Source organism: Equus caballus, chromosome 2 (genome assembly GCF_041296265.1).
Source record: "Equus caballus isolate H_3958 breed thoroughbred chromosome 2, TB-T2T, whole genome shotgun sequence".
In the NCBI taxonomy this organism is placed as follows: Eukaryota; Metazoa; Chordata; class Mammalia; order Perissodactyla; family Equidae; genus Equus; species Equus caballus.
In genome coordinates this window covers 268,108-285,669 of record NC_091685.1, presented here as the reverse complement: position 1 = coordinate 285,669, position 17,562 = coordinate 268,108, and the positions used below count along the sequence as shown (strand labels likewise).

The window sequence follows — 17,562 nt, the reverse complement described above, 5'->3', positions numbered from 1 at the left end:
TCAAAACAAGAGAGAGTGATAACAATTGACTGAAAAAATGGCTCCAATTGCCTCCCCTCCCCCTGTATCTATATCATTTGTAATGTGAGTTCATAGCCCTTCCCACCAGAAATTGTACAATTCTCCTCCTCGCCTTAATTGGGGCTGAGCTTATGACTTGCATTGGCCAACAGACCGCAGTGGAGGTGACGGTGTGCCAGTTCCCAGCCTCGATCTTAAGAGGCATTGTGTGCTTCCATTCTCCCTCTTGGGATCTTATCACCACCATGTCAAGAAGCCAGGCTAGCTTGCTGGAGGACAAGAAAGAACATGGAAAACAGCCTCACTGATCCAGCTGAAGTCATCCTAGATCAGCCCTCAGCCAGCTGACCTCCCAGTCAAGATCAGCAGAGCTACCTAGCTGACCTGTAGACTTGTGAGCAATATACATACTTACTGTTTTAAGCCACTGCATTTTGGACTGTTTATTATGCAGGAACATGCTAACTGATACATTTGACATGAACTCAGTGAATCTTAAAGTGGAAGGGCCGCTAAGTGGGAAGGTGAGTTACATTCTATCTGTGCTAGAGAGTATACACTACACTAGAAGTATAAAACTTCAGTCTTAGGCCCTGTCCTGCCAGTTCCTTGGGTACATGATCTTGGATAAGAAACAGTTCTCTCTTATTCTTAGTTTCCTTATATTAAGAAAGGAGATACCAATTCACTTCTTGCCTAACTATTAATAACTGGGTTTCTATAAGGATTAAATGAGATAACTTTCTTGCAAATGAAGACTTTCATTAAGGGAATGTGATATAATTCTCAATAGCAAAGCACAAGTGGGGCAAGAATAATTATAACACTGGAAATATACAGCTGAAACGTACTGTAATACAAAACGTGAAGCTATTGTAGACAGAAGACTGAAGGTATTCCTACGTCTCGTATCAGCTTTCATACTAGGAAGTGACTTGTCTCATGTGAGCAAAGCTGACAGAGAACTAGATGAAGAAAGACAAAGAAAATCCAATCAGAACTGGCCTGGATACTCTCAGGACAGTGTCACACATAGGCTTTGGGTCACGCCGACATGGTTCAAATTTCAGTTCCTCCCTTTCTGAGCGTCAGCGTCATCATCAGTAAAATGATACTGTCTCAGAAAACCAATCTGCATTTAATTTTAAGTTAATGATAAGCAAACTAGCATGCATCCACGTGTGGATGCTGTGTAGCATTTAGTTACTTTTTTTAGGAGATAGTGTTAGGGAGAGCACAGGCTTTAGTTTTTGGTAAATCTTGTTAACATTAAGTTCTAGCTCTGCCACATGAGTTTATGACTTTAGATGTCATAGTTCTCCCTCTAAGCCTCAGCTTTCTTACCTCTACAGCGGTGACAGTAATCTGAACCTTGTAAGGTCGCACTAGAACACATGCTCCATGAGAGCAGTGTTTTCTACTTCTTTCATTGTCATATCCTCTGGGCTGAATGCTTGACACAAAACAGATGCCCAGGAAATATTTATAGAATTAAGCAATTGGGAAATTACTTGAAATAATCCAGGCAACACATCTAACTCGGTAGCTGGAATATACCAAAAATGTACATTATTCATTTTACAATGTTGTAAGTTAAAACACCCTTCTGGAACTGTCTGGCTTGGAAACATGAGTTTTCACTGCATCCTCTTTTGTACCTTTCAAGTTGTGTACCGTATAAATGTATTAACTAGATTTTTAAAGGGTAATTAAAATTTAAAAAGGCAAAAGGACCTCTTGAAGGAGCACTTATGGAGTAGAATCCCATTCAGGTAAGCCCAGGGCATTCAGAGTCACTCGATGCCCATAGTGAGAAGCAAGAACCCCTTTCCTTGTCCCCTCCCCGTCTCCTTATTATAAATCGGCTCTAGTTCTGTGTGAGTGGGTGGCCCTTAAAAAGAATTCCGGACATTTAAAAACTCCAGGAAGATGGCAAGTGTCCAACCTTCTTCGGGGGCAAGAGGCAGGGTCTGCGTCTCTGTCCCCACTGTCCCCCTAGAGGGAGGATTTAGGAAGTGCGGATAGCCTGAAGCAACACCCAGCTTGGGATCCTGCGGGGCGAGGAAGAGCAAGAGGGAGTCACGCTCGGCAGGCTATCTGGAGACACTCCAACCACAGCAAAGGATGCCGGGAAAAGAGCTGGGAGGGCTGAGGGGAGGGCGGATTCTTCCACTCCTGTGTATCACAACTCACCTGCTGAGAAAGGCAGAAAGGTTTCCCTTTTCTTAAACTGTCCATTCTCCAGGAAGTGCTCTGGATTGAAGGTGTTGGGAGTGGCCCACTCTGCAGGGTCCCGGTGCAGCGCAGTGAGATTGGTCAGGATCATGGTCCCCTAGGGAAGGCAGCAAAAACTCAGTCAGGCTGGTCCCAAGCGACACACCTATGCAGAGGGCTGGCAGTCCTCGGGCTCCCCCGCCAGGACCCGACCACAGTCTGAACTCCCTCACCCTCCCCAAACCACCGTCTTCTGAGACAGTCCCCAGAACCCTGCTCTTGGTCACGGGACAGCTTACGATGATGAACTGGAATTACCTGGTGAGAAGTTTACCAGGGAAGTGCAGCCACTCTTGACTGCAGAACAGATCTTCTCTCAGGGGACTTGTCAGTTTAGAACTTGGGAGGGGACAGGTATGCCCCAATGAGAAAATAACGCAACAGCTGACCAGTCAGTACTGTACCAAAATTAACTCAACTGCTCAGTGAAGTGATAACTATGGCATCTCTACCAAGGTCTCAGCTCTGTTTCTTCCATTCTCTTCCCTCCAATGTCTAGGACACTCCACAGGAGGATTCATAATAGATTCAGGTCGCCCAGCGAAAGGAACAACGAGCCATCCAGGCACATGGCAAGAAACCCAGGAGTTCTCCTTAACGCCTCCCCTTCCGCCTTCACACAACTCTTCAGCGAGCCTGGTCAACTTTAAATTTCTCTTGATTCTGTCACCTCCATTCTCTGTCCGCCGCTGCCATCTTCGTCCAGGCCATACTGCTTGCCCATACTTCTATAATAGGTGCCTAGCTATGCCCCATATCCCCTCTTTCCCCTTTCAATCTGCTCCACAATCTGAAACCCAAGTGAGCTTTGAACACGATTTAACCAAGTCACACCCACCCACCCACACCTTGAACTTGGTACCCTTCAATAGCTTCCCATCATTCTTAGCTGAAGGACCCATCACCTGACCCCTGTCTGCGACACTCTCCTGCCTGCATTCCCACTACAGCGCCCTTCAATCAGTTTCTCAAAAACACCATGTCCTCACTCATTTCCGTGCCTTTTTACATGCTGCTCACCTCGCCTGGAACGTTCTTCCTCCTCTGTCATGGAGCTAACTCTTAATCATCCTTTAATCCTCAGCTCAAACATCACTTCCTCTGGAAGCCTTCTCTGACCACTCCTGCCTCTACTCCCCAGCCCAGCTCACCTGCATCTTTATAGAAACCAGTGAGTTTTTTCCTTTGGGCAGTTATCATGGTTTGTAAGTACGTACTTGCGTGATTATTTTACTCAGGGTTGTTTTCCGAGACCTGAGCATTATCGGTGCTTAATGAACATTTGTTGAATTAATACAAAAAATAAAACTATTATTTTGAGCACTTTCTGTACTAAGCACTAAATTAAATGTTCTACATGCATGACCTCATTTTCCCTCCACCTGTGAGGTACGTTTAAATGCATTCTGCAGACAAAGAAACTGAAGCTCTGAGAGGTTAAATAACGTGCCCAGAGTCACACAGCGGGACGAGGTAGAGCTATGATTTGAACTAGATCCCTGTGACATCAAAGATGCGGCTCCCAGCCTCTACAACACACAGTCGACTAGCTCTCTCAGTTTCCAGGATGGTTATTAAAGTCGATCTTAAAAATCAGTGGTAGAACCAGTCTACTGAGCTGGGCTGGTTCCCTTGAGCTAAATGAATTACTTGAAAAACACAAACACTACCTGTGAAATAATTTAGACCTCTGCCTGCACCCACACGATGGTCAACTGGTAAGAAAACAGTGAATGCAACAGCTGCAGAAATAGCTGCTCCTCCTAGCTCTGCAGGGACAGTGACCAAGTGGTGTCCAGTGGGTAAGGTCCTCTGGGTCTATCTCCAGGTAGGACACATGCAGAGGGACACAGACAAATTGGAATGGGTCCACAGAGGCTGACCCAGGTGGTGAGAAAGCAAGGACCTGTGAATGTACAGTGTGCACAGAGGACACGCAGGGGCGCAGGACAGCTGTCTGCTGAGATCATCTGACCCGTGGGCGCAGTGAAATGGAACTTCCTCTGTGAAGGCGGAATCCATCGTGGACCTACCTACTGAGCACAACTGCAGGGAGATGCGTTCACAAAGTAAAGCACAGCCTGTGTAGAGAACATGGTGTAGTGCAAACAAGATAAGCCTGGGAATCAGAACAGATCTGGTCTGGAACCCAACTCCCATCACTCTGCAGTTGGGACCTTCCACAGGCTCAGTCCCCAGGAGCCTCGACTTCCCAACTGATCAAACATGAATCACAGAGCTACTCTGAGCCCTGAGGAGACACTGTGAAAGAACCTATAGAGTCCGTGGCACATAATTATTGCTTAATAAGCATTGGTTCCTTTCTCTCCCTGTCTCATAATTAATACTGCACACACTTGGACTGGTTTCCCTTGTGGACAGCCCCATCGCAGGGCTGTAAGTAAAAGCAGGAAAATACCTGTGGGGGTATTATGTTAGAAACACCAGCAGTAATGTGATGCTGGCCCAAGTGGTCTCAAACGTCCCTTGATATTTTAATATTCTAGAACCCCAGGATTGTGAAGCAGAATTTTCCAAAGTCAGTCTGGCAGGCCCTAGTCCTGAGATGCTCTACCAGGCAAAGAAAAAGGTTGCACGGCAAACTCTGGCTGAGACCTGCTGCCCTGCAGCCCCACACACTCATGGCACACACTGCACAGTGAAAACGCGGAGAAATCCCACAGCAAAGAAGATCAGCATGTGCCTAAACGCATCTCACTAGGAGTCCCTTTCCCCTCCACAATAACGATTAAGATCTACTTGAATTAATGTTCTGAAGACCACACGCGGAGAATAAAACCCGGTATTAAGTCACGCATCATACATCTCTCTCCCCATTTAAGTGATTCCTCAGGACAAGAATACACGTCACTTTTCAAGTTCAGATTCCCACCATTTAAAAAGATGAGCGTGAAAAGCTGAGGCTGGGAGGCCCTCATCACCTTGGGCAGGTGGTACCCGGCCAGGCTGGTGTCGACCACCACCTCCCTGGGCACGTTCAGGGGGATGATGTTCCCCATCCTCTGCACCTCGTGGATGACGGCATTGGTGTAGGGCATGGACGTGCGAGCCGCTGTGCTCGGCTGCTGCCCCGGGCCTATCACGCTGTTGATTTCAGCGTGTACTTTTTCTGGAAAAGAAGAGATGTTTCCATTATTGCATTATTTCATAACTTCCCTCGAGCGTAGTTAAGCCAAGGAATGGAATCACCAGGATCAAAATGGCTAAAGTTACAGTAGGCCCTAGAGACGCTAATTTCTCAAGAAGCCAGGGGAGAGCGGAGAGCAGGCTGCGCGATACACAGATCGGCTGGCAAACTCTTGCCCTGCAACGTTACTGCTGCGAGTTACCTCGACTCTGAGCCTCAGTTTTCTCTTCTTATTGATGAGGAGAAACCTTCATCTTAAGGCTGTTTTGAGATGTACATGAACTGATGTAGGTGAGCACTCAACAAATGACAGAAACTTCTGTCTCACAATTTTCCTCTTTTTCTACAATAATAGAGATTTTAGCTGGACACCTGGTTGCCCAGCTAAAGATTACATTTCCCAGGGGCTGGCCCAGTGGCGTAGTGGTTAAGTTTGTATGTTCCACTTCGGTGTCCCGGGGTTCGCCGGTTCAGATCCCGGGTGTGGACCTACGCAACACTCATCAAGCCATGCTGTGGCAGGTATCCCACATATAAAGTAGAGGAAGATGGGCACGGATGTTAGCCCAGGGCCAATCTTCCTCAGCAAAAAGAGGAGGACTGGTGGCAGATGTTAGCTCAGGGCTAATCTTCCTCAAAAATAAAATAAAGATTGCCTTTCCCAGATTCCCTGTGATCCAGTGGACCAAATTCTGGCCAGTTGAATGTAAGTAGGAAGGATGTTCAATATCTGAAACAGGCCCTTAAAGGAAGCATGTGGGCCCCTCCCCTCTGCCTTTGCTGCTGGTGGAGGCAGACCGGACAGGGGCCACCTCTGAGAATGCAACAAGAGCGCCACTCTAGATACAACAGGGCAGGGCACTGGGAGGACCTGGAATGCAGAGGGCTCTGCAGAGTCCAGCTTAGATCTGTTACCTGAGAAAGAAATAAAACTTCTGCCTGTTTTTTTTACTGTCCATGAAAATTTTTCTGCGGGGGCCAGCCCCATGGCCGAGTGGTTAAGTTCACACACTCCGCTTTGGCAGCCTCGGGTTCACAGGTTTGGATCTGGGAGCAGACCTACATACTGCTCATCAGGCCATGCTGAGGCAGCGTCCCACATAGACAAAGTAGAATGACTTACACCTAGTACAACTATGTACTGGGGCTTTGGGGAGAATGAAAAAGAAAAAGAGGAAGATTGGCAACAGATGTTAGCTCAATCTTCCTCACACACAAAAGATTTTTAGCTGTGGTAAAATACACCTAACACACAATTTACTATCTTGACCATTTTCAACTGTACAGCTTAATAGTGTTAAGTATATTCACATCGTCATGAAACCAATTTCCAGGACTTTTATTCTTGCAAAACTGAAACTCTACATCCATTAAACACTAACTCCCCACTTCCTGCTCCCCCAGCCTCCAGCAGCCACCATTCTACTTTCTGTTTCTATGAATTTAACTACTCCAGGAACCTCATCTAAGTGGAATCAAGACAAGACTTGTCTTTTTGTGACTGGATGATTTAACTTAGCATAACATCTTCAAGGTTCATCCATGTTGTAGCATATGCCAGAATTTCCTTCCTATTTATAAGGCTAAGTAATATTCCATAGTATTCCAGATTTTATCTATTCATCCATTGTGGACACTTGGGTTGCTTCCACCTCTTGGCTATTGTGAATAATTCTGCTATCAACATGGGTATAAAACTGCTATCATTTTAAGCCATTGTTATTTTGAAGCCTCTATTACAAAAGCCAAATCTATATCCTAACTAGGCAGCTTTTAAACTTTTTAAAAAATGTAATTCACAGTTAAAAATGCATTTTACATCATGATTCAGGACACATAAACATACATATATACACATATTAACACACTTTTATGCATACATACAGAAAGAAAGCTTCATGAACAAACTTACGCTTAGTACCTGGGAGACACTCTGATCTTTCCTATTCTATTTTTATTTTAGGAAAAAAGTGAGTCTTGATCCACTAAATTGATTTTATGTCCCATTAATAAACTGTCACTCATAGTTTGAAAAATTGTATCCTAACAGATCCCATTCCCGATGTGCTCAAACTGCCTTGGGACCTGGAGAAAGAGATAAATGATTAGAACAGTCACTGCCCTTGAGTGGACTACAGTCGCGTGGAAGATACATAGAGTACATGTGTTAAGGACAGTAATGGAGGAGCACTCGGTCATCTCTAGAGGAAAAACATGCTAGTAATTTCCCAGAAGAGTGGGAACACATCTTAGAGGAGGTTGTATGTGAGCAGATTCCTCAAGCAGAGCTTGTGGTTTTAGAGAAATACACTCTTGGTAGAGGGAAGAGAAAGGGCGATGGCACAAAGGCATAAATGAGGACAGCGCAAAAAGAATGACACATGACTCAGTGAGGCCACCATCGGGGTGGGTGGAGTTGGGGCTGGAAAGGCACAAAGAGGCACAGCAGAAGGTACAATATACCAGACTGAGAAGTTGAACACTATGTGAAGAGCAATGGGAAGGCATTACAGTCATGTGTCACACAACAATGTTTTGGTCAACAATGGACTGTATATATGACAGTGGTCCCATAAGATTAGTACCATATAGCCTAGGTGTGTAGTAGGCTATACCGTCCAGGTTTGTGTAAGTACACTCTGTGACATTTGAACAATGACAAAATCACCTAATGACACATTTCTCAGAATCTACCCGCATTGTTAAGTGACGCACGATTATACTCAAAGAAGAGAAGGCGATAGCTTTGGATCTTGTCAAAATGGCAGCATAGGTGGATTCTGAACTCACCTCCTCCCACCAACACAACCAGGTTACAACTATTCTTGGAAAAATTACCCTGGAGAGAGAACTGAAAACTGCATAAAAAGAACCACCACAACAAGGGACAGTCCTGGCTGAGGTAGGAGAGGCAGAAATTCCTTCTGGACAGAAAAACCACCTTCGCGAGCTGCAGGCCTTCACAGCTGGTGGGACAGGAGCCATTCTAAGGTACACAGCTTTCCCTGGAGGAGTGGGGGACCTGAGTGGGGGCACATTACTGCTATAAGCATCCTTCAGACTCAGCACAACTGAGACAAGTCTCATAATATCTGGCTTTGCTGGCTATTAACTGCAATGGGGACTACCCCCAGGACAGGCATCTGACATAAGCAGAAAACCCCAGCTGTTAAAGGGCCCATGCACAAATTCACCTGTCTCAGAAAGCAACTTAAAATCACCAGAAAGAAAGGTACACATTCCTTTGGTGAAAAGAGACTCAGCTGATAAGCTCTGGGTGCATCTTGGTAAGAACTGAGACCTCTCTGGAGACTAAGACATTGGCGGCAGCCATTATTGTGACCTACTGCAGGTGTGCTGACACAGACACTAACAGATGCTATTGGAGTTCTTGCACTCGCCTGTTAGCCCAGGGGTCTGCCACACCCACTAGAGTGCAGACTTAATCCTGCTCAGCCAGGGCAGAGAGCCTGCTGTAGGGACTGGCCCCACCCAACAGCAAGCACTCAGGCTACTTGTTGGCCTGCATAGACTAGGTGTCTGGATCCTCTGCAACCTGGCAAGTATGTCTGTGTCTGTGGGGCAGGGTGTGCACAAGGAGCGGGTAGAGTGTGGGGGGCGTGGTTGGAGAGTGTGGGGCCTCTGCAGTGGAGCCATTGAGTACAAGCCAGGAGGTCGGGAAGTGTGCATGGAGCAGGACTGTGTTGATGGTGTCTGTGGACCTTTGGGGATGGGGCTTATCAGTGGCAGAAGACCTGTGCTTCACAAACAGCCACACAGGGCATCAGCCCTGCCTTCCAAGGCCTGAAACAACTGGGTGTTCCTGTGCCTAGGGCCAGCCCCACTCAGCTGCAATCCTAAGAGAGCTGACAACAGCCTTGCAGGCCAGAGGCCTACAGCAATTCTAAGCCCCTGAGCCTCAACCAGCCACACTGGGGGCCTGCCCACTTAACAGGAAAACTGCAACAGGAATGTGTTATTAGGCCTTGCAGCCAACTGTACTGGGGCTCCCCAAACCTGATAAATGGACTGAAGGGTTCACAGCAGCCACATGCAACTGAACATTACAACCAGCCATTCAAGGGCACAGCCTAGACTCCCTGGGCACCTGCAGCAAGAGCAACCCTGCTGCCACAACAGAAGGACACAAGCAGCTTACACAGGGTTCACACCTGGGACATTTGGAACTGGTAACAAGAGGGAAGCACAATGCTGGGCCTAAAAAGGTGTCTCCTACATAAGGCCACCTCTCCAAGATCAGGAGTCGTAGCTGACACACCTAATACATAGATATAGGCACAGAGAAAGAGGCAAAATGAGGAGGCAAAAGAATATATTCCAAGCAAGGTAACAGGACAAAACCCCAGAGAAAGAACGAAATGAAACAGAAATAAACTATCTACCTGACATAGTTCAAACAAAGAGTCATAAGGATGCTCACTGATCCTGGGAGAAAAATGGATGAACAGAGTGAGAAAATGAACAAACAACTGGAAAATATAAAAAAGAACAAATCAGAAATAAAGAATATAATACCACAAAAGAAAAATTCACTAGAGGGGTTGGCTCCTTGGCTGAGTGGTTAAGTTTGTGCACTCAGCTGTGGCGGTGCAGGGTTTTGCTGATTTGGATCCTGGGCGCAGATGTGGCACCACTCATCAGGCCATGTTGAGGTGATATCCCACATGCCGCAACTAGAAGGACCTGCAACTAAGATATACAACTATGTACCAGGGAAGTTTGGGGAGATAAAGCAGAAAAAAAAAAAGAAGAAGATTGGCAACAGTTGTTAGCTCAGGTGACAATCTTTTAAAAGAAAAGAAAAGAAAAGAAAAATTCACTAGAGGGACTCAACTGCAGGGTAGATGATACAGAAGAATGGATCAGTGAGCTGGATGAAAGACTAGAGGAAATCACCAAACAGATAAAAGAAAAAAGGACTAAAAAGAACGAGAACAGTCTAAGGGACCTCTGGGACAACATCAAGCACACTAACGTTTGTATTATAGGTGTCCCAGAAGGAGACGAGAGAGACAAAGGGACAGAAAATCTATTTGAAGAAATAATAGCAGAAAACTTTCCTAACCTAAGGAAGGAAACAGACATCCAAGTACAGGAAGCACAGAGGGCACCAAACAAGATAAACCCAAAGAGGCCCACCCCAAGACACATTATAATTAAAATGTCCAAAATTAAAGAGAAAGAGAGAATCCTAAAAGCCACAAGAGAAAGGCAACAAGTGACATACAAAGGAAACACCATAAGGCTATCAGCTGACTTGTCAGCAGAAACCTTCCAGGGAAGAAGAGAGTGGCATGATACATTTATTTAAAGTGCTGGAAGGAAAAAACCTACAGCCAAGAATACTCTACCTGGCATGGATATCATTCAGAATGGAAGGAGAGACAAAGAGTTTTCCACACAAGCAAAAACTAAAGGAATTTATCACCAAGGAACAAGTTCTACAAGAAATGCTGAAGGAACCTATTTAAGTGTGAAAGAGAAAATCACAAATAAGAATAAGAAAATCATTAAAAAAAAAAAAAGCAGGCAATAAAGTCACTGGTAAAGGCAAAAATACAGTAAAGGTAGCAGATCAACCACCTATGAAGATAATATGAAGGCTAAAAGATAAAAGTACTAAAATTATCTCTTTCCATGATAAGAGAGAAATTGATACACATGCACAAAATAAGAGATTAGATATGATTTCAAAAACATAAAATGTGGGAGGAGGGGAGTAAAATAGTAGAGCTTTTAGAAAGAAGTCAAACTAAAGAGACTATCAACTCAATATAGATTGCTATATATGTAGAATATTATATATGAACCTCATGGTAATCACAAACTAGAAACCTATAATAAATAAACAAATAAGTAACAGAAAGGAAATCAAACATATTACTAAAGAAAGCCTTCAAACCACAAGGGAAGAGAGCAAGAGAAGAAGAAAGGAAGAGAACTACCAAAACATGCAGAAAAAAAGTAGCAAAATGGCAATAAATACATATTTATCAATAGCTTCTTTAAATGTCAATGGACTAAGTGCTCCAATCAAAAGTCATAAGGTGGCAGACTGGATCAAAAAAGAAGACCCATATATATGCTGCATACAAGAGACACACTCCAGACCTAAAGACACTCACAAACTGAAAGTGAAGGGATGGCAAAAGATACTCCATGCAGATGGCAAAGAAAAAAAGTTGAGCTAGCAATACTTATATCAGACAAAATAGACTTTAAAACAAACACTGTGACAAGAGACAAAGACGGGCACTACACAATGATAAAGGGAACAATCCAACAAGAGGATATAACACTTGTAAATATCTATGCACACAACATAGGAGCACCTAAATATATAAATCAATTATTAACAGACATAAAAGGAGAAATAGACAGTAACACAGTAATAGTATGGGAATTTAACACTCCACTTACACCAACAGATAGATCATCCAAACAGAAGATCAACAAGGAAACGTTGGTCTCAAATGACACATTAGACCAGATGGACTTAGTAGATATAAATAGAACATTCCATCCAAAAACTGTAGAATACATATTCTTTTCAAATGCTCACAGAACATTCTCCAGAACTGATCATGTATTAGGCCACAGAACAAGTCTCACTAAATTTAAGAAGACCAAAATAATACAACCCTCTATTCTGACCATAAAGATATGAAACTAGAAATCAACCACAGGAAGAAAATCAGAAAAGCCACAAATATGTAGAGATTAAACAAAATGCTACTGAACAATGACTGGGTCAATAGAGAAATCAAAAAATATGTGGAACAAATCAAAATGAAAACACGACATGCCAAAATCCATGGAATACAGCAAAAGCGGTTCTAAAACGGAAGTTTACAGCAAGTCAGGCCTAGCTCAACAAACAAGAAGAGTCCCAAATAAACAATCTAACAGTGCATCTACAGGAAAACTGGAAAAAAGAAGAACAAACAAAGCCCCAAATCAGCAGAAGGAAGGAAATAAAAACCAGAGCAGAAATAAATGAAATAGAGACTGAAAAAACAATAGAAAAAGTTAATGAAACCAACAGCTGCTTCTTTGAAAAGAAACAAAATTGACAAGCCTTCAGCTAAACTCACTAAGAAAAAAAAGAGAGAAGGCTCAAATAAATAAAATCAGAAATGAAAGAGGAGAAATTACAACAGACACCTCAGAAATACAAAAGATTCTAAGAGAATACTCTGAAAAGCTATACGCCAACAAACTGGATAATCTAGAAGAATGGATAAATTCTTAGAATCATACAACCTTCCAAAACTGAATCAAGAAGAAGTAAGAGAATTTGAACAGACCAATCACCAGTAAGGAGTTCAAAATAGTAGTCAAAAACCACCAAAAAAATAACAGTCCAGGACCAGACAGCTTCCCTGGTGAATTCTACCAAACATTCAGAGAAGAGTTAATACCTATCCTTCTCAAACTTTCAAAAAGCTGAAGAGGAGGGGAAGCTTCCTAACTCATTCTACAAAGCCAATATTATCCTGATACCAAAACCAGACAAGGACAACAGAAAAAAGAAAATTACAGGCCAATATCACTGATGAACATGAATGCAAAAATCCTCAATACTAGCAAACCAAATACAACAATACTTTAAAAAGATCATACATCATGATCAAGTGGGTTTCATCCCAGGGATGCAGGGATGGTTCAACATCCGCAAATCTATCAACGTGATACACCACATTAACAAAATGAAGAATAAAAATCACATGATCGTCTCAATAGATGCAGAGAAAGCATTTGACAAGAGACAGCAACCATTTATGATAAAAACTCTAAATAAAATTGGAATAGAAGGAAAATACCTCAACATAATAAAGGTCATATATGACAAACCCACGGCAAATGTCATTCTCAATGGAGAAATACTGAAAGCTATCCCTCTAAGAAGAGGAACCAGACAAGGATGCCCACTGTTACCACTCTTATTTAACATAGTGTTGGAAGTCCTAGCCAGAACAATCAGGCAAGAAAAAGAAATAAAAGGGATCCAAATTGGAAAAGAAGAACTGAAACTGTGACTATTTGCAGACGCCATGATTTCAGATACAGAAAACCCTAAGGAATCCACTAAAAACCTTTTAAAAATAATAAATGAATACGGTCAAGTTGCAGGATACAAAATCAACATGAAAAAATCAGCTGCATTTCTACCCACTAACAACGAAGTAGCAGAAGGAGAAATTATGAATACAATCCCATTTACAATTGCAACAAAAAGAATAAAATACCTAGGGATAAACTTAGCCAAAGAGGTGAAAGATCTGCACACCAAAAACTATAAAACATCATTGAAAAAAATTGAAGAAGACACAAAGAAATGGAAAGATATTCCGTGCTCTTGGATTGGAAGCATTAACATCGTTAAAATGTCCATACTTCCTAAAGCAATCTACAGATTCAATGCAATCGCTACCAAAGTTCCAACAACATGTTTCACAGAAATAGAACAAAGAATCCTAAAATTTATATGGAACAACAAAAGACCCTGAATAGCCAAAGGAATCCTGAGAAAAAAGAACAAAGCCGGAGGTATCACATTCCCTGATTTCAAAATATACTACAAAGCTATAGTAACCAAAACAGCATGGTACTAGGACAAAAACATAAACACAGATCAATGGAATAGAATTGAGAGCTCAGAAATAAACCCACACATTTATGGACATATAATTTTGACAAGGGAGCCAAGAACATACAATGGAGAAAGGAGAGTCTCTTCAATAAATGGTATTGCGAAAACTGGACAGCCACATGCAAAAGAATGAAAGCAGACCGTTATCTTATACCACACACAAAAATCAACTCAAAATGGATTAAAGACTTGAATGTAAGACCTGAAACCACGAAACTTCTAGAAGAAAACAGGCAGTACCCTCTTCGACATGGGTCTTAGCAGCATTTTTTCAAGTACCATGTCTGACAGAGAAAGGGAAACAACAGAAAAAATAAACAAATGGGACTACATCAAACTAAAAATCTTCTGCACAGCAAAGGAAACCATCAACAAAATGAAAAGACGACCTAACAATTGGGAGAAGATATTTACAAACCACATATCAGATAAGGGGTTAATATCCAAAATATACAAAGAACTCATACATCTCAAGAACAAAAAAACCAACAACCCAAGTAAAAAAATGGGCAAAAGATCTGAATAGACATCTCTCCAAAGAAGATATACAGATGGCCAACAGGCATATGAAAAGATGTTCAACATCATTAACTATCAGGGAAATGCAAATCAAAAACTACAATGAGATATCCCCTCACTCCCATAAGAATGACTATAATTAACAAGACAGGAAACACAAAGTGTTGGAGAGGATGTGGAGAGAAAGGAACCCTCGTACACTGCGGGTGGGAGTGCAAACTGGTGCAGCCACTATGGAAAACAGTGTGGAGAGTCCTCAGAAAATCAAGAATAGAATTACCATATGATCCAGCTATCCCACTGCTGGGAATTTATCCAAAGAACTTGAAAACTGTAATGTGTAAAGATATATGCACCCCTATGTTCATTGCAGCATTACGCACAATAGCAAAGACTTGGAAGCAACCCAGGTACCCACCAAAGGACAAATGGATAAAGAATGGTATATATACTCACTGGAATACTACTCGGCCATAAGAAACGATGAAATCCAGCCATTTGTGACAACATGGATGGACCTTGAGGGTATTATGCTAAGTGAAATAAGTCAGAGAAAGAAAGTCAAATACCATATGATATTTGGTATCCACATATGATCTCACTCATAAGTGGAAGATAAAAACAAGGACAAACAAACACATAGCAACAGAGATTGCATTAGTGGTTACCATAGGGGAAGGGGGGAGGGAGGTGGGCGAAAGGGGTGATTAGGCACATGTGTGTGGTGATGGATTGTAATCAGTCTTTGGGTGGTGAACATGATGTAATCTACACAGAATTTGAAATATACTATGATGCACATCTGAAATTTATATAATGTTATAAACCCATGTTACTACAATTAAAAAAAAAAAGAAAAGAAGGGACGGCTACAACCAGATTCCACATGAGACTGTAAGTCTTTCCTGGCACTCAGTGTAATGCCAACTGACTTCACTGCTCTCTCCACTAGACTCCAAGTCCCCGAGGGCATGGACCCTCTGTTACATTTGTATTACATGGACCCAGCACAATATTGACATAAACTGAAGAACGTGCCTGCTATGAAGTCCACATGGCCTTGGACTGTCCTACCTATCTTTCCATTCTACCATGTTATCTTATGGCCTTGCCTTTGGGGCAGTATGTTCCAGGAAGAACCACTCTGTCCGGGCCCAAGCACACTCACTGCCGTGCTCACCTTGGACTTCTGGGTAGAGGGCCAAGTAGAGCAGACCCCAGCGCAGTGTTGTCGAAGTCGTCTCGGTTCCAGCAAAGAAGAGGTCCAGGGTACTGTAGATGAGGTTTTCTTCATGGAAACTTGAAGTGACATCGCCCTTATACTAGAAAGGACAGTGTTTATTGGTTTATTCAGAGGGTTCTTGCTTGCCACAACATGCAGCGGCATCATCCGAGGGAGAGAACATGGAAGGAAAGACCCCCAGGAGGAACAACTCTCTCTGTGGCCATCTCAGGAGGCAGAGGCTTATCAGAGCAATATCACCAGCATCCTCCTGCCCCAAGAGCTGGAAGCTTTTGTTAGCTTGGGTGGATGAAAATCAAGACTATTATTTCTTTATGCCTATAATTTGGGAAAAGCTACTAGTACAGTGGAAAGATAGACTTGGGTTTCAATATCAGCCACATCATCCACACCTGAATGACCTATAAGGCAAGTTAACCTCTCTGTGCTTCAGTTTCCTGTTTTATAAAATACAAATAATAGGGGCCAGCCTGGTGGCGCAGCGGTTAAGTTCACACGTTCCACTTTGGCGGCCCGGGGTTCGCCGGTTGGGATCCCAGGTGCAGACATGGCACCGCTTGGCACGCCATGCTGTGGCAGGTGTCCCACATATATAGGAGAGGAAGATGGGCACGGATGTGAGCTCAGGGCCAGCTTTTCTCAGCAAAAAGAGGAGGATTGGCAGCAGTTAGCTCAGGGCTAATCTTCCTCAAAAAAAAAATTGAAATAATAACACTCTCCCCAGAAGACGACATTATAAATTACGTGAGATGCGAAAGGCAAATAGCAAATATTCAGCAAATGGTTGTACTGACACCAGAAAGTATAGGCTGAATTCCTCTTTTGTACAACAATCCTCATAGGCCCCCATTAATCTTTTGCATTCTAGGTTAAACTTCTCTGATTCCATCAACCATTCCTTACGGCATTCCATCATCTTTACCACCTTCCTCAGGACGCTTCAATTTGTCAACATTCCTCTTACTGTGTGGTCCCATACCTGCACACTGCATGGCAAGTGAAGTCTCCTCCTCTGAGCAGAAATCAATGTTTCTGTTAATGCTATATCAATAAGATGAAAAAAAGAGAGGATATGGAAAGAAATCCACCATTCTTCCAACTCCAGGAGGAGGAACAAAGAATCTGATGAGTCAAAGATTCTGACGCTGATGCAGCGATGTATATAAACAGACGCTTTTCTGTGTTAAAGGCTGTATATCCAATTTGGGTTTTTTTTTCCCTGCTTCTTTCCTATAACGTTGGAAAGTGAATGATATGGGCTCCAACTCAGGCCCTGAGGCTAAACTCTGGCCTCTTACTCAGCTTTACTTTGTTCTGCACTGGGGGCTGAGGGACGGTGTCAATAGCTGGGCATAGGATCAACTAATAATGAAACAGTGCTTTGAGGTTCAATTCTTATTTTTCCTTTTGTCTACAGCTCCTCCAGACATGAGTACAGGGTAGAGAAGAGACAACGAAAAGGCAGTATTTGGGCATTCCCACAGCCTCAAGACGAACGTCATTAAACCCCTATCTTTATTTCCACTTGCCTCATCAGTCCTGAGTTAATGCTATTCCTGCACTCTGTGAAATACTGCCTCTTCAGGTAAGAGGCTGAACAATGACCCACAAAGATGTCCACTTCCTAGTCTCTGGAACCTGTGAATATTACCTACTATGGCAAAAGAGGTTTTGTAGATATGA

General features: G+C 43.0%; 1 protein-coding gene across 1 annotated transcript in view; it reads right to left on the bottom strand.

Annotated features, from left to right (window-relative positions):
• Positions 1-17,562, bottom strand: part of CYP2J2 (cytochrome P450 family 2 subfamily J member 2) — a 40,367-nt gene that overhangs the window by 3,802 nt on the left and 19,003 nt on the right. Inside the window, exons 6-8 of the mRNA XM_023628690.2 lie at positions 15,817-15,958; positions 5,238-5,425; positions 2,215-2,353 (exon numbers count right to left, since the gene is read on the bottom strand). Of these exons, the coding sequence (XP_023484458.1) occupies positions 2,215-2,353; positions 5,238-5,425; positions 15,817-15,958 (469 nt within the window). The remainder of the gene's footprint in view (positions 1-2,214; positions 2,354-5,237; positions 5,426-15,816; positions 15,959-17,562) is intronic.